This window comes from Peromyscus californicus, unplaced genomic scaffold, assembly GCF_007827085.1.
Source record: "Peromyscus californicus insignis strain IS unplaced genomic scaffold, ASM782708v3 Scaffold_24__1_contigs__length_46423439, whole genome shotgun sequence".
NCBI lineage: Eukaryota > Metazoa > Chordata > Mammalia > Rodentia > Cricetidae > Peromyscus > Peromyscus californicus.
This window is the reverse complement of record NW_026294535.1, coordinates 44,872,008-44,898,330: the sequence shown is the minus strand read 5'-3', so window position 1 is coordinate 44,898,330 and position 26,323 is coordinate 44,872,008. Positions and strand designations below refer to the sequence as shown.

At 50.2% G+C, this 26,323-nt stretch overlaps 1 protein-coding gene and 1 long non-coding RNA gene across 3 annotated transcripts; one reads left to right on the top strand and one right to left on the bottom strand.

Moving 5' to 3' along the window:
* Positions 1-8,349: 8,349 nt before the first annotated feature.
* LOC128119935 (uncharacterized) lies at positions 8,350-12,796 on the bottom strand. Of its 2 annotated transcripts, none has more exons than XR_008221732.1 (2): positions 10,928-12,796; positions 8,350-9,687 (listed from the first exon to the last, which is right to left on the bottom strand). It is a non-coding gene; the product is annotated as an uncharacterized LOC128119935 (long non-coding RNA). The 2 variants fall into 2 exon arrangements; XR_008221733.1 differs by lacking the exon at positions 10,928-12,796 and adding an exon at positions 10,746-10,850.
* On the top strand, positions 10,310-26,118 carry Ikzf4 (IKAROS family zinc finger 4). Its single transcript, XM_052753678.1, is given in 10 exon segments — positions 10,310-10,815; positions 14,010-14,114; positions 15,465-15,725; positions 16,576-16,667; positions 16,670-16,745; positions 20,078-20,227; positions 21,171-21,302; positions 22,313-22,566; positions 22,568-22,876; positions 22,878-26,118. Coding segments are annotated over 10 exon segments (1,626 nt in total). The 5' UTR covers positions 10,310-10,769; the 3' UTR covers positions 23,079-26,118.
* Positions 26,119-26,323: the final 205 nt, after the last annotated feature.

Genomic DNA, 26,323 nt, shown 5'->3' with positions numbered 1-26,323 from the left:
CACAGAGGTGCTTCCTTCTTAGTGGGGAGGAGGGGAGAAATGCTGTTTCTAGTAGCTCTGCATTCAGCTCACTGAGCTGAATTTACAGTACACGATTTGTGCCCCTCTCCATCACTGTATGCCATTATGATTTTGCTTTTGTTTTGAATCAGGTTTCTTGCTATGTAGCTCAGGCTGGCCCCTAGACTCATGGCAGTCCCCTTGTCCCAGCCTTTCACGAGCTGGAATTTCAGGGGTATGCCACCATTAGTGTGTGTGTGTGTGTGTGTCTGTGTGTCTGTGTATGTGTGTGTGTAGACAAGGTCTTGCTTTGAATGTCCTAGTAATCACACTATATAGCTCAGGCTGACCTAGACTCATGACAATACTCTTGCCTCAGTCTCTCCCAAGTGATGGGATTACAGGTGTGTACCACCAGGCCCAATGTATTCATGTTGCTTTAAACCATTTTCCTTCCCATCTGAGATCTTTGAGCCAAGTTTATATTGGATTGCTAACTTCTTTCTCCTATACTACCTAGAGGGTGTCTCTAGCAGGCTCTGCCTAAGTTGACCCAGTTTCCGTAAGGAGACAGACCTGCTTGCCTGCTCAGGTAGGGGAGGAGGTGCTTTGAGGGGTGGAGAGTAGGAAAGTTGAGAGTCATGTGCTATGGAAAGATTTGGGCAAAGAGTAAAGTCCATCTACTGATTTGTTCCTAGCTTTCAGAAATCCAATACTGAGTGCCGGTGGGTCGGTGGTGGCGCATGCCATTAATCCCAGTACTCAGGAAGCAGAGGCAGGCCGATCTTTGTTGAGTTTGAGGCCAGCCTGGTCTACAGAGCAAGTTCCAGGACAGCCAGGGCTACACAGACAAACCCTGTCTCAAAAAACAAAACAACAACAAAAAAAGGAAATAAAAGAAAACCAATACTGAGCACATCAGACTATAGACCATTCTCACTTCCAGATTACCATCTTGGCTTTTGGATCAGTTGGAGTCAGATGAGTACTGATTTTGCCCAAGATGTGTCCCACAGCTCGTGCTTAGAGCCATTAAGAATGAGGAGAGCTCAGTTTACCGCTAGGACACAGCTTAGTCAAAGAGTGCTTGTTTAGTGAGTAGGAAGCCCCAGCTCGGTTCTCAGGATTACATAAAGCTGGGTGTGGTGGCACGTGCCTATAATCCCTGCATTTGGGAGATAAGTGCAGGAGGATCAGAGGTTCAAGATCATTCTCAACCACGTAGCAAGTTCGAGGACAGCCTGAAGAGAGAAAAGAGGAAAGAGGGGACTAGGCGTGGTGGCTTGTCCATGTAGAATATGTGTAATATGGGGAGGTGGAAACAGGTGGATCCTCAGGCTGGCTGACCAGCCAGCCTAGTATGCTTGGCAAGTTCCAGGCCTGTGAGAGACTCTGTGTCAACAACAGGTAAATGGCATCTGAGAAATGACACCTGAGACTGTCCCCTGGCCTCTATATGCACCAGCACACACATACATGCGTGCACATGTACACACACACACACACACACACACACACACACACACACACACACACTCCCAAAAGGAAACACCCCTCAGATCTTTCTGGAAACTGGGCCGTTTCAAAAAGGATCCAAGAATGAGCCACTGTTCCTGAGAGAGTCCCTCAACTGGAGAACCAGCTCAGCTTGTTCTGCCTCTTTAGAAAGAAATCCCTCAGCCAGGCGGTGGTGGTGCACGCCTTTAATCCCAGCACTTGGGAGGCAGAGCCAGGCGGATCTCCATGAGTTCAAGGCCAGCCTGGGTTACCAAGTGAGTTCCAGGTAAGGCGCAAAGCTACATAGGGAAACCCTGTCTCGAAAAACCAAAAAAAAAAAAAAAAAAAAAAGAAAGAAAGAAACCCCTCTCCTACAAGGGTCACTCTAAAAAAAGATTTTTTTTTTAATTTTATCTATTTACTTACTTATTTTGCTTTGCTTTGTTTTATATTGTTTGAGACAAGGTCTCCTGGAGCCCAGAATGGCCTTAAACTCAACTTTGTATCTGAGAATGACCTTAAACTCCTGCCCTTCCTGCCTCCATCTCTTGAATGCTAGGATGATGGGTGAGCTGCTATGCCAGGAATCCAACTCAAGGCTTTGTGCATGCTAGGCGAGCACCCCATCAGCTGAGCTCCAGCTCCAGCCCTAGCTTCGCTTTTGAAGGGAAGCTATACAGTGTATAGGAAAGAAGGCACCTCAGGGACAGGAGCGGTGCCTCGGTGGCCGGGAGCACGCACTGCTCTTGCACAGCACCTGCACTGGGTGGCTCAAAACGGTTTGTAACTCCAGCTCCAGGAGAATCCAATGCTTCTGGCCTCCAAGGGCACCTGTACTCATGTGCGTGCATGTGCACACACACACACACACACACACACACACACACACACACACTTTAAAAATAATAAAAATAAATCTTTAAAGGAAGAGCACACCTCAGAGAAGCAGGAGAGCTATGTTCTAATTCTGGTTCCAGCAGTGACAATCCTTGGGACATTGGCTTAACTGTTTTTGTTTTTGTTTTTTTGTTTTTTTCAAGACAGGGTGTAGGTTTGGTGCCTGTCCTGGAACTCACTCTGTAGCCCAGGCTGGCCTCGAACTCACAGAGATCCGCCTGGCTCTGCCTCCCGGGTGCTGGGATTAAAGGCGTGCACCACCACCGCCCAGCTGGCTTAACTGTTTTAAGCCTCAGTTTTTCCAAACAGAAAATGGGAAAATCCTCTCCCTTCTGAATGGGGGAGGGGAACATTCGAGGGAAGTCATGCATTAACACTCTGAGCTTTGTATTTGTTTTCAGAAAAAAGTCCCAAAGGCCATTTGTGGAGCTGATGATTTCTGAGCCCAGCCTGGCCTCCTTTGTCTTGGGATCCCTGACCACCTGGAGACTTGTGGCTAGTTCCAAAGGGTATGAGTATTCTGACCGTGTGCACCACGTGGGCTCTTCTGGTTGTTGCCCCCAAGGGAAACTTTAAGCAACCGTTTATAATTGTGGCTTGTTGGAACGCGGCCTGCAGCTCGGTGGCGTAGAGCTGTGGCTTCTTCTAAAAGTCTGATTCCAGAGCTCAGTCCATCCCAGGAGGTCAAGACAAGAGGAGTTGAAAATAATCTTAGAATTGTTCTCACACACCCAGGATCCCCAAGGTTAATTCTAGGGATCTCTGGTGAGATGAAAGGGAGGATTGTCCTGCCAGAGTGAGCACCAGACTGCACTTCAGGCTTGCTACGAGCTTTGCTCCACGTAAGATTTGGACAGGAAAACAGACATTCCTCCCCTGTGAGCCATCCATGTTCCCTTAAGATAGCTTTACAAATGAGCCACGCTTTCATGTGCCTGCCTTTGAGAAAGGCTTCAAAGGGCCCAGGACTCCTGGTGGCATCTCAAGTAGTTTTCTAGCTTCATCCTTGTTTCTGCAGATCTGCCCCTGGGGCATTTATTTCTGTTAGGAGAGTGGCAAAAGCAATCGAGGGTGTATATACATCTCCACCACGTAGATTCTTTTTAAAGATGTGTTTATTTCATTTTAAGTGTGTTAGTGCTTACCCGTGTGCAAGTACACCGTGTGTGTGGTGCCCCTAGAGTCCCAAGGAGGGCATCCGGGTTTTCTTTTGAGATTTTATTTTTATTTTATGTGTAAGAGTGTTTGCCTGAGTGTATGTCTGTGCACCATATGTGTGCAGTGCCCACAGAGGCTGTAAGAGAGCATTGGATCCATGGGACTGGAGTTACACAGTTTGGAAGAGCAAACAGTGCTCTTAACCACAGAGCCATCTCTCCAGCCTTTTTTCCTACAGAGTTTCTCTGTGTAGCTTTGGCTGTTCTGGAACTCCATCGTAGACCAGGCTGGCCTTGAACTCACAGAGATCTGCCTGCCTCTGCTTCCTGAGTGCTGGGATTAAAGGCGACGCCACCACCTCTCTCTCTCTCTCTCTCTCTCAACACACGGTCTTGCTATGTAGCCCTGGCTGGCCTATAACTAGATTTCATAGACCAAACTGGCCTTGAACTCACAAGAGATCCATTTGCTTCTGCCTCCCAAGTTCTAGGATCACAGACATAAACCATCATGCCTAGCTCTAAATACAGTTTTTTCTTGTCCTCCCCCCGAGGATTCCATTGCAATAAATTATCACTTTAATTCTTTAATACTTTGCTGTTTAATGCATTTTAAAAATCTCTCTTGACAAGCGGTGGTGGCCCACACCTTTAATCCCAACACTCAGGAGGCAAAGGCAGGTGGATCTCTGTGGGTTCAAGGCCAGCCTGGCCTACAGCTAGAGTTCTAGGACAGTCAGGGCTACACAGAGGGGGGGAAAAAACAAGCCAAAACAAACAAACAAACAAAAACCTCTCTCCTTAATTATTTTTTGAGACAAGATTTCATGTAGCCCAGGCTAGCCTCAAACTCACTATATAGCTTAGACTAGTCTTTTTGTTTTGTTTTGTAAGACAGGGTTTCTCTGTGTAGTTTTGGTGCCTGTCCTGGATCTCGCTCCGTAGACCAGGCTGGCCTCAAACTCACAGATCTGCTTGGCTCTGCCTCCTGAGTGCTGGGACTAAAGGCGCTCACCACCACTGCCCAACCTGAGGCTAGTCTTAAACCCCTGATCCTCCTGCTCCCACATCCTAAGTATTGACAGATGTTTACACTTTTTTTTTTTTAAATAAACATAGTGGGGCTGGAGAGATGGTTCATAGGTTAAGAGCAATTACTGTGTTGCAAAGGACCCGGTTCAGTTCCCAGAACCCACGTGGTGGCTCTCCAACATCTGTAACTCCAGTTTTAGGTGATTCAATACTCTCTTCTGACCTCAGACACTGCACTTATGTGGTGAAAATAAATACATACTGGCATAGCACTCATACACATAAAATAATATTTAAACATATTTTTTAAAGTTAAAAAGAAGCCAGGAGGCAATGGCCCACCCCTCTAATCCCAGCACTCAGGAGGCAGAGGCAAGCGGATCTCCGTGAGTTTGAGGCCAGCCTGGTCTACATAGAAGGTTCCAAGACAGCCGAAGCTATATAGAGAAAGCCTGTCTCAAAAACAAAGGAAAGTTTAGGCGTGATGGTGTAGAGGTGTTACAGCATTTGCCTAGCATGTGTGAGGCCATGGATTTGATCTTCAGCACACACACACATACACACACACACACACACACACACACACACACAAGTTTATTGTATCTTCAACAGAGAAGCTATCACTGAACCCTGAGATGGACTTCTCACCAATTCCACATTCCACTCTCCTGTGACCCTACCTTCTGCTACACATACCCAAAAAGAAAAATATACCTATAAATAACTGAGTATGGCTGTTAGTTTGGACTAAGCTGGAACCCAAGATTTTGTAGCCTTCACTTCCGAGTGCTGAGTTACAGGCGTGTGGCAGCATCCATGGTTCGATTCAGCTTCTTTTCTCTCTGATCCTGGTGTAGACCAGTCTGGCACCTCTATGAGGCAGTTTCTCTGCTTCTTGAGGACAGAAGTGTAACCTGTCTGCTACATCAGCTACAACTCAAAATCCAGAACCACTCTGGTAAAGGAGTGTGAGTGTGTCTATCTCAGAAGTTGGAGTCCTAAAGAACTGACGAGACAGGCACTCATACAGTGATTTCCAGGTCAGCCAGGGATGTGTGTCTCAGTAAACAAATAAATAAAAGGTAGATTGAAGGAAACCTCTGCATTTATACATCAGGATACATTGTCTATTTCCCAGGACCCCCCCCCCAAAAAAAAGTTTTTGTTCTGACCCTTTAGATTTCTTGTTTACTCTATAATGTAAAAGAAAACAAAAATAAAAACAAACAAACCCACCTCCCCCCTCCCCAGCCATGGCTCCTAATAGCAGTCTCTTCTCTTTCAACAGGATCTCTCTAAGATGGACATAGAAGACTGCAATGGCCGCTCCTATATGTCTGGTATGCCTTCTGTATGTCCCATTCAGACGGGCGTGGGAGCAGACACTGTGGATGAAGGCAGAGAGCCTTCAGCCCTGGCACCCGACTTCTACTTGACTAAATGTCAGTCACAGCTGCCACTCAGTGTGGTAGTGCTTGGAGGTAGTATGCATTCCCTGTGGTCTTCCATTCCTGATGGTGGTTCTTTCCAGGCTGTGGAGAGGGGAGGGAGTAAGAGTGGATGTTATGAAATGGATGACCCGAAGCAAGCAGATGGGAGGAGAATGTGGTTCTTTTTCATGTGTTATAAGGTCACCAGAACAGAGTTCTGTCCCACCCAAGTAGAGTGGACCGTCTTCAAAAACTTTAAAGTGGGCTGGAACAGTGGGGACTCTCACAAACTGTAGAACACTTTTTTTTTGTTTGTTTGTTTTTATTTTTCGAGACAGGGTTTCTCTGTGTAGTTTTGTGCCTGTCCTGGATTTCACTCTGTAGACCAGGCTGGCTTCGAACTCACAGAGATCCGCCTGGCTCTGCCTCCCAAGTGCTGGGATTAAAGGTGTGCACCACCACTGCCCAGTGGATAGCTCACATTTTTAATACCAACATTTAGAAGGCACAGGCAGACAGATTTCTGTGAATCTGAAGCCAGCTTGGTCTACACAGTGGATTCCAGGCCAGCTACATAGTAAGATCCTGTCTCAACCCCTACTACTGCGAAAAGTAACGTAATAAATAAATAAATAATTTTAAAAAGAAATCAAAAAATTTTAAAATAAGTAAAGGAATGACTCAATATTTTTAAAAGTGCTCCATGAGTAAACTCAAGTTTGTGTATGGTCAGCATTTGGGAGGCTGAGACAGGTGGATCTCTGTGAGTTCAAGGCCAGCCTGGTCTACAGAGAGAGTTCCAGGGTAGCCAGGGCTACACAGAGAAGCCCTGTCTCAAAACAAAACAAAACAAAATAATGATAATCATTGATACGGTCTGAATTCAGCCAGGAGGCCTATGGTTAACATCTTTTGAAGACAGGGACAGAGGACCCAATTCTCATTCTCCTCAGTCCCTTTCCACAAGCATAGCATGCTACAGACTGTTCATACCTGCTAAATATTCTTACAGAGGGAGAAGACATCATTACCTATTGCGAGAGTGGATTTTAGAAGTATCAGAACAATCAGTTTTAATGAGTTAAAGAGAAACAAGGAGAGGGGAGGACTGAGGTGCAGCGGGGGGGGGGGGGGGGGGGGGGGGGGAGGCTGCTTGCCTAGCATGCATGCATGCAGCAGGCTGTGGGTTTGAGCTGCATAAACCAAGCACTCCGGTGCATACCTGTAATCCCAGCACGGGAAATAAGGAGCTTTATCCAGCTAATTTTCTGAGTAGAGTCTGTTGTAGCCTGGGCTGGCCTTGCACTTGCCTTGTAGCCAAGGCTAGACTTAAACTCCTGGTGCCCCTCCCTGCACCTCCCCAGTGCTGAGATTATAGATGTGTGCTTCCAGTCTGGCTCAAAGTTAGCCTTTTTATTATTACTATTATTATTAATTTATGTGTATGCATGTCTATCTACTGTGTATGTGGGTACCCCAAGAGGACAGAAGAAGGCATCTGATCCCCTGGGACTGGAGTTACAGAAGGTTGTGAGCCACCACGTGGGTGCCGGGAACTGAACCTGGGTCCTCTGCAAGAACACCAAGTGTTCTTAACTGCTGAGCCATCTCTCCAGCCCCCTCAAAAGTTAGTCTTTAAGAATATATATATATATATAGCTAGGCGGTGATGGCGCACGCCTTTAATCCCAGCACTCGGGAGGCAGAGCCAGGTGGATCTCTGTGAGTTCGAGGCCAGCCTGGGCTACAGAGTGAGTTCCAGGAAAGGCGCAAAGCTACACAGAGAAACCCTGTCTCGAAAAAGCCAAAAAAAAAAAAAAAAAGAATATATATAATGTACACTGGGTTTACAGTATATATATATATATATACACACACACATACATACACACACACACACACACACACACACACATATATATATATTACTATCAGAATGTCAGGATCAAAGAAACAGGTATAGTATCACACCGCTATAATTTAGCCTCCTAGTACTTAGGAGGCTAAAGCAAGATCATGAGTTCTAAACCATCCTAAATTATACAGCAAGATCCTAACTCAAGCTAAAAATAAAATTGCTGGTCCTTGCAAGGTAGAGCAGAAGCAGACAGATCTCTATAAGTTCAAGGCCAGCTTGGTCTCAGAGGCAGCTTTAGGCCAGCCAAGGAGGTATCACAATACCTCACCTCAAAGCAACAACAAGAAAACACAGTACGGACTATGGTGGCCGTAATCCAGCACCCAGGAGACGGAAGCAGGAGGGTTATGAGCTCAGGGCTAGCTTGCACTGCATATTAAGAACCCATCTCAATAAAACAAGTCCAAGTGCCATCGTGGAAATGAGCTATGAGGTGCTTTATTAATTTTCTTTAAAGTGGAACCAATGAAGGGATTATTGGCACGCTCTGATGGAGATATCGAAGTCGGTCAGGCACACCTGAGAATCACGGTCCTCGTCTGGGTGATACACAGAAAGATACTGACTGGAGGAATTAGGTTAGGCACAGGTATGCAATGCTTGCCGCATGCTGGACAGAATGACACACTTCAGGTGGGCCGATTCAATGGAAAGAGGCCCTTCTGAGGAACCAGCCAATTCTCCCACCTCGGGTTCAGTCAAGTCTATTCACTATTGAGCAATGAGGACACGGAGAACCCAGTTAGCGAGGAGTGGTTACTGTCAGATGGATAAAATCCAATTCCTGCCGTAAGGTAGGCAAATGAGACGCTGTGAAGGAGGCTGGGGAAATGTCCCATGGGCTCTTTTCGGTAGTCTCTCTGGAGAACGTTGAACACTAAGCAGAAAATTCCTGAGGCCATTGGCTTCACTGTGCTCTGAAGCCAAGCTTTACTTCCTTAAGGCGGGTTGACGTCGCCTAGATGAGAAGTGGCCTCTGCACAGATGGTTTCTGAGTAAGAAGAGAAGCCCACACTGTGCCTGTGATTTGAGAACTCTAGATGTCAGCAGCTACCTTCCGAAAGACAAAGTCAGGGCAGGGCTGACATTAGGTCTAAAGAGTATCCCCTTCAGCTAGACCACGTAGTGGTGGCGCACGCCTTTAATCCCAGCACTCGGGAGGCAGAGGCAGGCGGATCTCTGTGAGTTCAAGGCCAGCCTGGTCTACAGAGCGAGTTCCAGGAAAGGCACCAAAGCTACACAGAGAAACCCTGTCTCGAAAAACCGGAGGAAAAAGAAAAAAAAAAAAGAGTGCCCCCTCGGGGCTAGACAGGGCCAAGACGGCGCAACTGAGGTGTCTAAGAACCAGTTACTGACCCCCCCACCCTCTCCTAGACTGATCCAGAAACAGAGGGTCAGCCCAGTGTCTACCCTTTAACAACCCTTTCTTGGGTCATCATAGATAGCTCTCTGCCTGAAGAGATGAGAGTAGATGGTCTTCCTTACTGGCCACCCTGAAAAGGTGGCATTCTCCTGTTCTTCCAAGGGGTTTTACCACCTCCCAGAACCCGCCGAAAGCCCCCTCCCCACGTCCATTTTAGAGATACAGATAATTCCCACGGGGAGAAGGGGAGGGAAGCAAGATTTACCACACAGATTCCCACCCGACCCCCACATACACCAAAAACAGAAACTGAGTTGCCCAAACCCGGCAAGCAGCTGAGGGGCCACTGCTTGTCCCGAGTGTCTTGGTGCTGTGAAAGGTTTCTGAGAGAACCTGAGGAGAGAAGGATGCTCCGATTGGCAACCCAAAGTTTCTCGGCCCCTCCCACCCCCAAATTCTTGGAATCAGAAAACCCAGTCTTGCGAAGTAGGTCAGCTCAGGAGTGAGCAGTTTCTCTGGAAGGGAGCAGGGGCCTCTTATCCTGATGGAGGACAGACTCATCCAGGACTCCAGCGGCGGGAGCCCCAGGGGCGCAGGAGGGAGCCGACAGGGAGACCGAACCAGCGATCTGAGAGGGCTCAGGGTCACAGATCTCCCCTTGTCAGGCTGGACTGCGATGCTGAGATCCCTCTTCCCGCGGCGGGGAAAGGGGGTTGTGGGAGGAGGGGAGATGGACAAGGGACTGAGTTTGCTGGGGGAGGAGCTTCCTGCCACTTTAGAGCCTGGAGGCTGCCCCTGTGTCCTGGGCCCCATGACCTCTGGGGCCTTGGCTTCTCTAGCTGGCAGAGGATTGGGCCTTCCCTGGGATACCCCCCTCCCTTCTCCCCACAAGCCTGCTCCTCTCTCTCTCTCTCTCTCTCTCTCTCTCTCTCTCTCTCTCTCTCTCTCTCTCTCTCTCTCCCCCCCCCCCCGTGTGTGTGCGTGTGTGTATGTGTGTGTGTGTGTGTGTATCTCTCTCTCTCTCTCTCTCTCTCTCTCTCTCTCTCTCTCTCTCTCACACACACACACACACACACACACACACACACACACACACACACACACTTGCCTCCCTCTCAAGCATTTGTTGTGCGGTTCCTCTTTGTCTGCTGGGCAGGAGGGCAAACACATCTGCCTCCCCTCCCTGTGTGCCTCCCGCTCCCACCCCGCCACTGTCTTGGAAGAGGGATGCGGTAGCCTAGCATCCCCCCACCCACCCGCACCACCACACACACACTTGTACATTTTCTCCTGCCCCCTCCCCAAGCACATCCACACCTCTCTCTCTCTCCCCACTACACACACACACACACACACACACACACACACACACACACACACACACGCACGCACACACGCACACACCCTGGGCTGAGCGGTCCTGCCGCCTGCAGCCGCGGGCCCCTGCTCACCGTGCGGCTGCCCCTGCCTGCGAAATGACGGCGGTTCCCCTCACTTCCAGGAATCCACGCTTCCTGGAAGGTGAGTGGCTGGGCTCACCCCTGCCTGCCACCGAGACGCAGACATGCACACACCACCCGCACTCCCGCGCCGTTTCCAAGGCGGCGGCCGCGTTCGCACCCCAGGGTCTCACCGGCAAGGGAAGGATAATGTAAGTTCAGGCAGAAGGCGGCTAGCGGAGCGGGGGAGGGGGGGTGATGGGGCTAGGGAGCCAATTCAGTAACAACTCCCAAGCCTGCGGAGAGGGAAAGGATGGGGGCTGTGTGTGTGCAGCGGGGGAGGGGGCGTTCCTCCCCGCACTTGGGGAGGATGGGAAAGGGTGTTTGGTGTTGCTAAGCGAAGACGACGGTGACTTGGACAGTGGGAGCTGGTGGTGACATCTTGATTAGGCCTTGGGGACAGAGGGAGGAATGCCGAAACAGGCCTGGGTGGGAATGGCTAGTGGAAAGACCTGAGGTGAGGGAGAGGAGTTTTGACAGCAGATGCTTCATCCCGGAGCAGAGGTGTGAGTGGCCTCAGCCTCCTGCCCACAATAGAGCCGGCGGGCGGGCGGGCGATAGCTGTCTTTCTTGGCTCGTGCACTCACTGGTCCCTGATAGCAGGCTGGCTAGCATCCTGCCACCTGGAGCCCATGGTCCAAGAAGAGAAAGCAGCAGGATGAGGTCCCTGGCAGAGAGGTGCAGAGGCTTGCCGAGCTCCAGGTTATCCCCCAGAGGCGACCAACCACTCAAGGGATGCAGGAGAGGGCTGGTCTCCGTCAGTGTGGGAAAGGCTGGCACTGCCTCCCATCCCTTCCCTCCAGCTTTTCTGCCCTTTCTCCACCTCCTGGTTGCTCTGATGTGAACCTCAGGATTTAGCTTTACTCCCTGGGGGTTCAGCCAATCCATGATGGCTTTGACCAAGAAAATGTCTCTGATACCTGAGAGCAGCCTTAATTCTTGGCTTTGACAGTCTGAGATTTCTTGGAAGTCCCGGGCATTTGAAATTCCCTCACTGGGGTTTCTGGGGCCTAGAGGGGAACTGATGAGTTCCCCAAATCTGACTTTTGTCCCTGTCAGCCTCGGGCTAGAAATCTAAATCCCTGGAGCCCCACAAAAAGACCTTCTGGCCTTTGACACAGATTCCTCCTTAGATTTTAGTGCCAGGAAAGTAGACTGGAGTCTGTTTTCCTCCTACCTTTATCCTAGGGATGACAGCGTCGAGGAGCCTCTGGGATTACTGGTGCTCCTCCAGGCTCCCGCTTTCTCTCCTGTTTCCAGCCCTTCATTGGGAGAGTCACAAAGAATGCTTTCCCCTCAATGTTCCGAAGTACCCCTGTAAGAATATTGTCCCGCCAGATAGCCCCTAGTCTCAGAGGCAGCCCCAGCTCCAGGAGGCTGGGACCAAGTATGGACTTCCAAGAAGCTCCTCATCATTTTAGGATCAAGGCTTTAGCAGGTCCCTCCTTACCAACATTGAGTGATTTGGAGCAAGTCAGCACTAACCTTTGAGAAGGAGTAAGAAGCTGGGTGTGGCGCATGCCTGTCACCCCAGTGCTTCCGAGGCTGAGGCAGGAGGACCGTTGGGTTTACTTAGCCTTCTTCGGCCTGTCCAAACTTCTAGCCTCAGTAAACTCAGTTGAAAGGGCATGTGTTAAAACTGGACCTGAATCTACAAGTCTTCACGGTTCGGGGACTGCTCACATCATGGTTTGCATCTTGAGGCAACTTTTATAAGAAAACCACGACTCATCTAAAGAGCCTCAGCTGGGGGAAATCGGATTCAAGCCAAAAGGCTTTTTCTATAGCTGGTGAACAGGGCTCCTCAGGCTTCCATGGGATAGAATGGGGAAATGGGACTTTAGGAGAGGATGTGAACGGGAAATGGTCCCAAAGTCCTGAGTGGTTGTTTTCTTCCCACTGACCAAAGCTGGAGAGGGATCCCTCAGGAGGGTGTGTTCCGGATTTCTTGCCTCAGGCCCAGGACTCCAACCATTTTATAATGGAATCTTTATTTTGTGAAAGTAAGTATGTGCATAGCTGGGAACTGGGTAAAGTATTAACCAAGGTGAACTCTAGGGATGAATTTTAGGGTCTCTCTCTCTCTCTCTTCTCTCTCTCTCTTCCATGTTTAGGCCTTATGTGCATATACCCATGCATGTTCATGTTAGCAGATAATATAGACGGATGTGATGTTTACCCCAGTAGGTATGTTCTTTTTACATGTATCTACGTATGTAATCTGTGTTTGTGTGTTTATCTACATGTGTTTTTATTTCATTCATATATTTATTTATGCAGAAAATTGTGGGGAGGGGGAGATTTTTGAAGACACTCGTGTTTTTCATGTATGTTATCAGATTTTTTAAAAAACATAATTTCAAAAGGCATTTTTAAAAAGTATTTGGTCAACAAGTTGAAATGGATGCATTTAGAATCATTGATATTTAGCTCTCGAGATAACATCAAATAGTAACTGTTCGATCGGGTCAACGAGAAAGCTCTCTAGAGCCTTCAAAGTTTGGCTGAATTTAGAGAGCTTCATGAGCTCACCCCCACCGAGACAGTAACTGGCCAAGCAGTGGTCAAGGACTCAGCATTATCTCCTCTGTGGTCCTACCCCAGCTCAGCCACTGCCGGCTTAGACACGTGACACAAACTTCTTCTGTGTCTCCTAATTCAAAAAATTAAAGTAACATTGCAGCACCTACTTCATGAGGTGGTTGCAGAGCTTCAAGAAGACAGTGTGTACGAGTACACACTCACTAAATATTAGCGGCTATCATCGTTGTTAACGGATATTATCATCAGGTTCTGGACAGTTCCAGATGCCCTCCCTGCAGACTCCAAAGCTGGGACTACTGGGAGCTCCAGAGAGAGCAGTACGAAAGAATGCCTGTTCCACCTCTCGTCAGGTCCCTGTCCTCTCTTCTACCTGGCCCGCCCAGCCCTGGCCCTGCTTCCTGCAGAGTTAGAGTGGGTGCCGCTCTTCCCCTCAGCCGTAGATAAAGGTAGGGTAGGCCAGACTCAGCTACTGAGTTCACGGAAGTCAAGGTCAGCACTGGGCACCAGGCCCCTGGGCTCACAAGGTAGGGTACTCACATTCAACCTACCTTGTACACGGCTGTAGGAAAAGGGCTTGGGAAATTTAACTGAAGTCTTTTTTTAAACAAGATTAGGCAGCAGACTGCAGAGGCTCCAGCCCAGCTTCACCTGCCGTCTGTTCTCTCCTCCAAGGTAGCGGGGACTCATCTCTGGAGAAGGAGTTCCTCGGGGCCCCAGTGGGGCCCTCGGTGAGCACCCCAAACAGCCAGCACTCCTCACCCAGCCGCTCACTTAGTGGTAAGTGTGACCCTCTGCCCCACTCCCGGCACTAGGCAGCACCATCTTTGTTTGGCCCTCCGTTTGCCTTCTCCTGGCCACCGTTTCCCCATCTTCTCCTTCTGGTTTCCTGCTCAGAAACTCTGAAGTGGGAAGGAGCCAAACACACACTGCTCTCCTAGCTTTTGAAAACAGTAAATAGCTAATGCCAGACTGGGGTAGAATGAAAAGGTGTATGGGTGACATTAAGATAAAGGTCCCAGCAGGGCATGGTGGCACACGCCTTTAGTCCCAGCACTCGGGAGGCAGAGGCGGGTGGATCTGAGTTCAAGGCCAGCCTGGTCTGCAAAGCTAGTTCCAGGACAGCCAGGGCTGCACAGAGAGACCCTGTTGTGTGTATGTGTGGAGAGGGGACCAGGGGGGCATAAAGGTTCCAAAGAAAAATTCTGGAGTTGGAGACAGAAGTGGTCATTGGGTAGGGAGAGGCAGAAAATGAACAGTAACAAGACTCACCACCTCCCATCCCACTTCGCCTGCCTGGCAGGATTCCCCCCCCCCCATACCCCTCCCCAGCTGGCCCTAGATCTGTGACATTCTCTAAATGGTTGAAATAGCCAGGAATGTAGGTCAGAGCTAGTGCCAGAGCTCCTCCCCTGTGTCCCCCTCAGGTTCCTTGGAAGAGGCGTAGGGGTTCAGTCCCTTAGGGGAGAATAAACCATACCTGTCTTCCAGGCCCACTCCACCTTTAGCCTGCCATCCCCTTCAGTCTCCCCAGGACGGTTTTCCCGCCACTGTTACTTGCTGGCTTCCTGCCTGAGGCCAACTCAGACATCAGTCTATGTGTCTTTCTTCCTCTTTTCTTTTCTTTCTTTTTCGTTTTTCTTTTTTAGACAGGGTCTTGCTGTGTAGCCTTGGCTGACCTGGAACTCACTCTATAGACCAGGCTGGCCTTAAACTTCCACAGATCCTTCTGGCTCTGCCTCCCGAGTGCCAGGATCAAAGGCGTGCGTCACCACTGCCCAACCAAACACCTTTCTTAATGAGGTGCAGGAGAGTGCAGGCAAAGGGTCCTCTAAGTCACCTCTTCTGCCAGCGAACAGAAGACATCCTGGTGCATTTCCTTTTTTTTTTCTTCTTCTTCTTCTTCTAAACCCTATTTGCCTGGTGGGGTGGTAGGTGGGAAAGACTGCTTTCAGTTCAGATGAGTTCTGGAACGACCCCGAAGATCATAAATAGGCTATTGCCCCTCCTGACATTTGTATACCTCAAGGTTTGCAGTCGCCCTGTTGGACTCTAGAAGTGTCGTTCTGCCCGGGGAGTGGTTGCCCCTTTGCCTGTCTCTATTCTAAACACCAGTCCCCTGACCCCCAGCCAACTCCATCAAGGTGGAGATGTACAGCGATGAGGAGTCGAGCCGACTGCTGGGGACAGACGAACGGCTCCTGGACAAAGATGACAGCGTCATCGTGGAGGACTCCTTGTCAGAGCCCTTGGGCTACTGCGATGGAAGCGGGCCAGAGCCTCACTCCCCTGGCGGCATCCGGCTACCCAATGGCAAGCTCAAGTGTGACGTCTGCGGCATGGTCTGTATCGGCCCCAACGTGCTCATGGTACACAAGCGCAGCCACACGGGTGAGTAAGAGCTCTGGGCGAGGCTGGCGCGAAGCAGGGGTGTGCTAGGACACTGGCGGGGGAAGAGGCTGAGGACACCCACTGCAGGCAGGGGTGGTTCAGAAAGGGAAGGGCGGATCCGAGCACGTTCTCTAGATGACGAAAGAGAGAAAGGGGTATGAGCCCCTCGGAACATCTGTAACCATCCCGACCCTTTTCTCCAGCTGTTGTGACAAGGAGAAGCTGCTACTCCTTTTCTCAGAGTGTAGAGAGAATGGGTCCTGGGGGCCTCTAGAAGGATTCTTGAAACTTCGGTATAGATTAGTGGTGGGGATGTGTGCATGTGTAAGGCCTTGTGGTGGATCTCAACACCAAAAAATGTTTGCAGATGTCAGAGGGAGAGCTGCCTATAGTCATTCCAAGAGGGACAGAGTTCCTGGGCCTTCTCATCTCATAATTTAAAAGGAGGTGTGGGAGGGGGGAACCTCTGCTTACCCTCCTCAGACTCTGAGCTGAAGCGTTTACCTAATTATTCTTTATCAATAAAAGATCGGGAGTCAGATATTAGGGTAAGAACCTGAATGATCAGAGAAGCTTTGTAGAAGCCACCAGTCACCTCCTACCAATATCTGACTCCCGATCTTTTATTGATAAAGAATAATTAGTTAAAGGCTTCACTATTTTGGGTAGTAGTCTTTTGGCAGGTCTTCTAGGTACAGTACTGGTTGCAAGTCACACACCTCTAATCCACAGCTTCCCAGGGTAAGGGGGGGCCCCCCAGGTGACGCCCTCAGAGTGCGCTCAGAGAACCTTCCCTCCACCCTCCAGCACCCTCATGCCAGTCTTCTGGAACCTGCTCTCTCACCTGCAGGGGAAAGACCCTTCCACTGCAATCAGTGCGGCGCCTCCTTCACGCAGAAGGGGAATCTGTTGCGCCACATCAAGCTGCACTCCGGGGAGGAAGCCCTTCAAATGTCCCCTTCTGCAACTACGCCTGCCGCCGGCGTGACGCGCTCACAGGCCACCTCCGCACACACTCAGGTCAGTGACTATCCAGAACCAGCAAAGAGGGTGACACCCAGCCTGCTCAGAAAAGAGCTTCAGGACTTCTCTGCATTGGAGGGGGGGTGGTGTCTGTCACTGAGGAGGAGTGGGAGCACTCACGGAGCATTCACGGAGCAGATAGAGTCCTCCCTGCCTTGCTGACTCGTGGCAGCAAGATCTGTGAGGAATTTGTGGGACTCTTTACTGGGGTATTTTACTGCCACATTCTGTGACATGAAGCAAAAGGAACATGGTTAACATTCCTGGCTTGTCCTTATGTTTGTTTTCTAAACGTTTTAATGATGCCAACACCATATGTGTCCCATCACCCGGGACTCTGAGCCCTGTGGGAGGGGGAGGGGACTTCTTCCCCCTCTCATTTGCACCAGGAAAACTACACCTGTCACCGTATTTTGTCACCGTCTTTTGTTTTTGTTTTGTTTCGAGACAGGGTTTCCCTGTGTAGTTTTGGAGCCTGTCCTGGAACTCACTCTGTAGCCCAGGCTGGCCTCGAACTCACAGAGATCCGCCTGGCTCTGCCTCCCGAGTGCTGGGATTTAAAGGCATGTGCCATCACCGCCCGGCACCTGGCACCATCTTTATCCCACTCTGACTCCCAAACTACCGAGGTCTCGGACAATCACTGCACCCTCTACTTCCTAGTGGTTCCTGTAAATATCTACAGGCCTCCCAAGCTGGAAGGAGGGGAACTAGACCTCCACATAGGAAAAGACCATCATCCCATTTCTGCTCTGCATCCCAAGAAATGGTGATTTTTTTTTCCTCACAGACAAAGCAAATCCAGAGAGAACCCAGGTACTGGAGAGGTGGGGGCAGGAAGGTCAGGTTTTCAACCAGGTTGGGCTCTGTGAGACCCTGTCTCAAAAATAACAAAGTAAATAAAAGACTTGGAGTCAGTATTGGTTGGAAGGAACTGGAGAAATAATGCTTCCTAGGTGTTTTACTAAGTGTTGGCCTCTTGGCTGGATTGAGCTGACAAGGAGAGGGCAACTGAGGGTTGAGGAGAGGAAAGAGGGGAGAGAATTGTCGTGTCTGACCTCAGAATCTTCCCTGGGCTTCTCTGTTTTTCTAAACCCTCCTGGGTAGGACGTAAGGGGACAGAGAGGCATTACAGCAACTTCCGCCTCCTCCATCCTGCCTTGTTCCAGATTCTCCCACGTAACGGGGACCTCTTTGTCTCTCTGTGTGTAGAGGAAGAGGTATAGTGATTATCACTAACTTATACTCTGTAATCTGCAGAGAATTTGTCTTGTATCTCCTTATGTGACCATCATAAGAATTTCAGACGCAGGCAGGGGAGTAAGAAAAAAAAAATTCCGGATGAAAATGCCCCACCCCCGGCACTCCACTTATTGAGACGGGGTCTCATGTAGCCCAAGCTGACCTCAAACTCCCTGTATAGCCAAGGATGACATTCACTTTCTGATGCTGATCTTCCTGCCTTCTGCCTGCTGAGTGCTGGGATTGCAGGGGTATACCACCACTCCTGCTTACGAGCCTGTGCAGATGGGACCTAAGACTTCCCACATGCTAGGCAAGCACACTAACAACTGAGCTTCAGCCCCTGCCCTAAAGCCCCCCACCCCAACTTGTTTAACAAGGAAACTGATGCTATGGGGAAGGAAATGAATGTTGTGGGCTACAGCCTAGCCTGCTCCCATCAAGGTCCCATGGCCAAAACATATGCTCCTTTTTCTCAGGGTCAAACTATTTACCTCTGGCTAGCCTAGAACTTGCCATGTAGACCAGGCTGGCTTCAAACTCACAGAGATCCAATTACATCTGCCTCCCAAGTGCTGGGATTAAAAATATGCACTATTAGCCAGGTGGCGGCGGCGGCGGCACACGCCTTTAGTCCTAGCACTCAGGAGGCAGATCTCTGTGAGTTCAAGGCCAGCTTGGTCTACAGAGCGAGTTCCAGGAGAGGCTCTAAAACGACACAGGGAAACCCTGTCTCAAGGGGGGCGGGGTGGGGGGGAACATATGCACTACTATGCCCCCAAATTCTTGACAAGGTCGATTGACTAGATTTCGAATGTTGTTTAGGAGACTAAGGGGGAAAGCAGACACACGTGCAGGTCCCATCTCTGTGAGATGCTTTCTGTTACAGATCACACTGTAAGAGACAAGGTTAGAGGACGGGTTCCTCTCCTGCCGTGTTAAACTGTTTCCCAGAGGGTCGTGGGTGGAGAGGGCCACTCATTTCATCCCTTAAGCACTTTGCTGACAGATGAAGGGCAGTGTGGCAAAGGTTGATTTAGTCATAGCCAAGCGTAGACTACGCCGGTGTGTGTGTGTGTGTGTGTGTGTGTGTGTGTGTGTGTGTGTGTGTGAATAACATCACTAATTCCCTAGCAAATGCCTTCTCCTGCCTCCTTGCTCGGTAGCAATAAACACAAAACATACAGTACCGTGCTCCTCTTCAGGTTTTTGTTTTCCCTCTCCTCTCAAAAAAAAAAAAAAAAAAAAAAAAAATCGCCTCCCAAGAGTTGTGTTTAAACTAAGCTACCAGTCTACCAGCCTTTGTTTTCCCATTTTCTTCCCTTCAGAGCTTTATAACACATTCTTTTTAAAACAAAAAGTAAGAACCCAGTTGTTCTCTTCCTCTTGCTCTTCTTCATCTCCTGTTCCTTTGCTCTTTGCCTCTCTTTCCGTCAGCGCTGGGCTCTCTGGGGCTCTCTTGGTAACTCCGCACAGTGACAGAAAAAGACGATGATCAGTAAAACCAGACAAGGGCTAGAGGTTAAAAAAAAAAAAAATACAAGTAAAGGCCAACCACTGCGGGCCCCTCCCGCGATGGGCAGATCTGAAGGCTCTCACTGCTCTGCGGCCTCAGCCCACCAATTTCCCTCCAGGCCAGAGCAGGGTGCTTGCAGCCAAAAAGTCCCCTTGTCTGATAAACAGTATTACACCCGCCTGCCACATGGAAAGGTTAAACCGCAGCCTGAGCCCCAGACCCCGAGATCCTGGGGTGGGGCCTGCTGTGCTTGCTTACCAGGGAGGATCCCCTACTAAGTCCCCTGGTCGTCACTTCCTTTCAGAAGCAGCTGGAGCACCTAGAATCCAGTGTGCAGCGATGTGCCAGGGGGCCCCCTCCCTTGGCGACAGCGTCAACTCTCCCCCAAGTTTGGTTCACCTGTTCTTTGTTGTAGGTGGGGCTGGGGAAGGGATGGCAAGCCCCGCCCCCACCCCACCCCCCACCCCGAAGTTGACAGCGTTCTTTCCTCTGCAGGCTCCTGCGTGCGGCTTCAGAGCCAGGTACGGGGCGCAGTTGGTTACTCTCACACTGCCTCTGCTCTCTCCCCCAGTCTCCTCTCCCACCGTGGGCAAACCCTACAAGTGCAACTACTGCGGCCGGAGCTACAAGCAGCAAAGCACCTTGGAGGAGCACAAGGAACGATGCCACAACTACCTACAGAGCCTCAGCACCGAAGCCCAGGCTCTGGCTGGGCAGCCAGGTGGGGCAGTGGATAGCGCCACAGGGGAGCTGAGGGCAGAGCCAAGAGTTCAGGCCAGGGTGATTCTAGCACCCCAGCGAACACAGGTTACACACTCAGTAAACCTTCCAAGCACCCGTTCGTTCGTAAGCATCCCCGCGAATGTCCAGCACAGCTCTGGGGCAGGTCTACAGGGAGATCCAAACAGAGGAAATCTGGACCCGTACCTTCAGTCTAATGGGAGAGAAAACACAAAGGACAGAGGATCAAGGGGTCGGTGTATATAACTGTCCTCAAATGGTCTGAAGTGTTACTAGATGTTACTAGAATGAGCTTTAGGTAGGGTAAAGAGCCCACAGTGACCCACGCCTTTAATTCCAGTGCTTAGAACACAGAGGCAGGTGGATCTCTGTGAGTCCAAGGCCAACCAGGGCTGCACAGTGAGATCCTGTTTAAAAACAAAAAGACGCTGGGCGGTGGTGGCGCACGCCTTTAATCCCAGCACTCGGGAGGCAGAGCCAGGCGGATCTCTGTGGGTTCGAGGCCAGCCTGGGCTACCAAGTGAGTTCCAGGAAAAGGCGCAAAGGTACACAGAGAAACCCTGTCTCGAAAAACAAAAAACAACAACAACAACAAAAAAAAACAAAAAGACAAAACAAAACAAAAAGTACAGCCGGGCGGTGGTGGCGCGCACCTTTAATCCCAGCACTCGGGAGGCAGAGCCAGGTGGATCTCTGTGAGTTTGAGGCCAGCCTGGGCTACAGAGCGAGATCCAGGACAGCCAGGACTGTTTCACAGAGAAATCCTATGTCAAAAACTAAAAATTTAAAAAAGAAAGAAAGAAAGTCAGCCCCGTTTCCCAGGTATAACCTTCATTGACTACTGACTGGCCGGCTTTCTGTAGGCAAAGGCTGCTGGACCACTGTCACTCATACTCAGCCGCTCCCACCTGCCCCTCCCACAGGTGATGAAATGCGAGACCTGGAGATGGTGCCTGACTCAATGCTGCACTCCTCCTCCGAGCGGCCAACATTCATTGATCGCTTGGCCAACAGCCTCACCAAACGCAAGCGTTCCACCCCCCAGAAGTTTGTAGGTAAGAAGAGTCCTGTTGGAGAGAAGACCGCAGCTTTACGCCATAGCTCCAATAACTCACAGCTCTGATTGACATTAGACCAGAGGCTTGGGTCTGGTGATTTGATTTTTTGGGGGAAAGCAGCCTAGCGGTCTCCATGGTGCTCAGAATGTCCCTGTGTGGATGGAGAGGGACGACATACTTCTAGAGACTTGGGGGATGTAGCTCAGTCTCTAAAACGCTTGCCTTGCAAGTATGAGAACTGGAGTCTTTATCCCCAGAACCTACCCAAGAATGCCAGCTGGGCATAGTGGCATGTGCTTGTAACTCTAGCCCTGGGAGGCAGAGACAGAGGGATGCCCTAGGGTCACTGGCCAGGCCGGCTAGCCTAATTGGTGAGCTCCAGGCCAATGACAGATCCTGTTTCAAAGGATGTGGATGGTACTCCTGAGGATGACACCAAAGGTTGTCCTCTGACCTCCGCATGTATGTACACATACATACACGTGCACCAGCACAGAGATGAATATGCACACCATGCACACACACAGAACATACATAAAAGACAGAGTAGAGAGTGGTCAGTACTGAGGACTCATCGGGGGTTTGAGCTTTTCCATCTTTTGAAAAATAACAAGGATTAGTCTGTGCGGGCTGGTCTTAGAGTCAGTGAGAGGAAGTGAGCATGTGGTTCCCTGACCTGAAAATGGCATTATCTCACTGAGGATCTGAAACTTTATAGAGAATAATGAGGATGAAACTTCAAAGAAATGCCTTGCCCCAAGACTACAGCTTTCCTTCAACCTGACCCTCTGGGGAGTAAATGGGGTGTATTAAATGATGTTACCTGGGACTGTGGGTATAGCTCAATGGTAGAAGATGTGCTTAGCATGTGTGAAGCCCAGGGTTGGGTCCCCAAAGCTAATTAATAATGATAATAATGATGCTGTTATATGTAGGCCCCTGGGCAATTCTGGGCATGACTTAGGGATTCTTCAAACCCAGTCCCGATGAGATCTTACTCTCCACAGGCGAAAAGCAGATGCGCTTCAGCCTCTCCGACCTCCCCTATGATGTGAACCCCGGCGGTGGCTATGAAAAGGATGTGGAGTTGGTGGCGCACCACGGCCTAGAGCCTGGTTTTGGAGGTTCTCTAGCCTTTGTGGGTACAGAGCATCTGCGTCCCCTCCGCCTCCCCCCGACCAACTGCATCTCGGAACTCACACCTGTCATCAGCTCTGTGTACACCCAGATGCAGCCCCTCCCCAGCCGACTGGAGCTTCCGGGGGTCCCGAGAAGCAGGTGAGGGACCTGAGGACCTGGGAGATGGAGGTCCCCTTCTCTATCGGGCCCGAGGCTCTCTGACTGACCCTGGGGCATCCCCCAGCAATGGTTGCCAGGATTCCACAGATACAGAGAGCAACCATGAAGATCGGATTGGCGGGGTGGTGTCCCTCCCTCAGGGTCCCCCACCTCAACCTCCTCCCACCATAGTGGTGGGCCGGCACAGTCCCGCCTATGCCAAAGAGGACCCCAAACCGCAGGAGGGGTTATTGCGGGGCACCCCAGGCCCCTCCAAGGAAGTGCTTCGGGTGGGTGGGTGAGAGTGGCGAGCCCGTGAAGGCCTTTAAGTGTGAACACTGCCGCATCCTCTTCCTGGACCATGTCATGTTCACCATCCACATGGGCTGCCACGGCTTCAGAGACCCTTTCGAGTGTAACATCTGTGGTTATCACAGCCAGGACCGGTATGAGTTCTCTTCCCACATTGTCCGGGGGGAACATAAGGTGGGCTAGCGACCTCTTCCCCCGGGCCTGTCCTCAGCCCACCGCTCCACTGTCCCACCTACAGGTGTCTAGCCCAATTCCTGTTACACCCAAGGAGTTCTGCATCCACTGACCACCTCACTTCACACTTGACTCAGACCCTCTTTGCCTATTCCCTTCTCCCCTGGCTGATGTAAGCATTGTGACAGACGAGTCTTTTTGCTTATATTTCTCCTCCTGAACTCCTCTCTCTCCCCGGCATTTTTGCTGTTTATTAACGACTTTTCCTCGACCTTTTTAAATGTACCACAGTCTCTGGCCGCTCCTTCACTCTCCTGCCCGTGGCTCCCGTCTGCTCTAAGCCTAGATTTTTTTTTCCCCCTTATGGATTCCCACCTCCTCCAACAGCCCCAGGGGTTGGAAGCTCCTCTTTGTACTTAGAGACAGGGAGCTTCTTGCTTTAATCCTGACCCTTATTTATCCGACTCTTCACTTTCGATGTTGATACCTCCCAGTGGCCCCACCTTAGCTCCGTGGCATTATTATCTCCTCTCTGGGACCCTTCTACCTGGTACTTCATACCTCTGGTACCCCTCTCACTCCAGGCAGCTTGCACTATATTCTTAAATGAATGAAGAATTTCCTCACTGGAAGTAGGAGGGGCTGTAGAAACTCTCCCCAGGAACTGTGGACTGAGGGTCCTCTTGACCTCACCTGGGAACACGAGCTCCCTAAAGCCTCCATTCAGGGCCTCCCTCCAGGATGTGATACCGCTCCTCCCTCTCCCCGGCTCACCCCTCAACACCACTCTGGTCTCAACCTGCCACTCCCCTCAGTGGTGGCTTTTCTCTCCTTGCAGTGCCCCCATCTTACATTCTCAGGGGCTAAAGCCAGGCCCTGCAACCCTGTCCGACAGACCGCGCGCTGCAGGTGCCTAGCTGAGAACCAGGGCGCGGGAAAGGGGGTGGGTAGAAGTCTCTCCTCCACCTTTCAAACTTTTTCACTCCAGTGACCTTCCTAGGCTCTCAGGGACTCCTTCTGTCCCCATTTTATGAGAAACTGGTGGGTTGCCGCCCAACAACCGGGGGTCTCTCAGCCCCATCAGTCACGCTGCCTTTTTCCTCTCCCTTCTAGCAGGATTCACCGTCTCATTCCCAGGCTCCTGGGCCCTGTTGTTATCAGTGGCAGGGAGAAAGGAATGTCTCTTTTCTCTCTGCTAATTTTCAGTATAACCAAAAATTGTCCCAGGATGAATGACACGTATGTGCCCGCCGACCATTCCACCCTTGTTCCAGCAAGAATGGGATGGACGCAACTAACCGGGCGTCATCCTTCACTGCCCTTCCATACTCGGCTCCCGACACAGGGCAGGAGGGGCACTCTTCTCTGGTGGTTGCAGGGACCCTGGCTATCTGGATAATTGAGGGTTCGTGAGACCGTGCAGGAGAAGGCATAGCTCCACCGCACGTGGAGGTCTCTCTCTATAGAGTTCCCTGCCAAGGCCACAGCCATCCCACTCTCTGCTTCTTTGAGATTCAAACCAAAGGCTGTTTTTCTATGTTTAAAGAAAATAAGAAAAAAAAAAAAAGAGTAAAAACCAAACACAGCACCTCATAAGTTATAAGTCTCGGTCTTCTCTCCTCCTTTCCCTCCATCTTCCTTCCCACGTGTCCTTTCTTCGCTGGCTCCTCCGCCTCCCTCTGCTTCTCTCTCTCCCTAGTAGGGATATTGAGGGGCACGAAGGGGTGGGCTACATCAGATCCTGGGAATGGGGCTGTTAAGCCTTCTGGAGAGTCTGCTTTCCCTATCATGAGAAGGGCGGGCTTGAAAACACTGTCTTCTCTTCCTTCTCCTGCGTTACGTGGCTTCCCAGAAGGGCCGGATTGACAGGGAGGAGCTTTGCGGGGTGGTTCTTCCTCCTTGACAATGTAGCAATAAGCAGGTGCTGCCAAAGGCAGAAAATGGGGTATGAGCTCCAGAGGGAGTGGTCCCCAGAGAAGGGAAGGGTGGGTCCCCGCAGCAGAACCTTGTCACTAACTCCTGGGATGGCAGCAGAGCTGTGGTTGGTGTCCGCACTTCTGAACTATTCTGGCCTTGGAGCCTCTTCCGGTTAGACCGGCTCCCACCTCTCCTGTGTCTGCCATGGATTTGGGGATACCTCAGAAGGACTAGTTCCTCTGAGGCATCAGAGCCTCTCAGTGCTCCATCCCTCCCTCCCTTTAGTCAGCCTTAGCACCTGTAACCCCCCAGAAACCTGAAGGATTATGCTCCGAGGCTCCCACAAGAGCAGAGATGGAAGGACAAGACCAGGTGCTAGGGAGGAGGGGGCATCCTGTCTCTCTCCCGCCCGTCACTGCACTTTAACCAGGGTCTTAGGTACAAAAATCCTACTTTTCAGAGCCTCCCAGCTCTGGAACCTCAAACATCCTCATGCTCTCTCCCAGCTCCTTTTGCATAAAAAAAAAAAAAAAAAAAAAGAAAAAGAAGAAAAATCAACAACAACAAAACACCAAAACCCACACAGAGAAAAGAGGTGTTTTCTTTTTTATTACTATTCAAAAATAACAATACAGAAAAGTTGGGGGAAGGGAGAGAATTTCTAAATAGACACTTTTCCAGACCTTTGTGTGTGTGTGTGTGTGTGTGTCAGTGTCCGGGCTGTGGAATTTTGTAATACTTCTGGCAGCTTCTTTCCTTGTGTAAATAATATATATATATATATATTTTTAACCAGAAATTATGAAGATCAAACATAGACACAGAAGCAAGTGCAATACCACCTCCCCTCCCCCAGGGTTCCTTTGTAGCCTGTTTCGTGTCCCCTTTGACCCTTGCCCTTTCACCTCTTCTCTCATCCTCTGGTCCCTTGCCTACCCCCCCTTCCCTCTTTCTAAAGAGTTTTTCTCCTTTCTCAAAGGGAGTTAAACCAGCTTTTGAGACTTACTGCAAAGCATTTTGTATCTGTAATATACTGTAAGTAAATATTTGTGTAATGGAGAAATACTACTGTAAGTTTTGTACTGTACTGGCTGAAGGTCTGTTATAAATAAACATGAGTAATTTAACAGCACTGTTTGTTCTTGGAGACTCCCTTTGTTTTCCTTCCGGGGAGAGAGGCAGACTTCATACCACCATTTCTCCCTTCACGATGTAGACGAGTCTAAGCTTGAGGGGGACCCAGACAAGACCACTGAAGTTGCTGGTCTAGCAGAGCAGATTGTTTTTGAGACAGGGTGTATGTAGCCTGGCTGGCCTGGAACTCACAGAGATCTGTC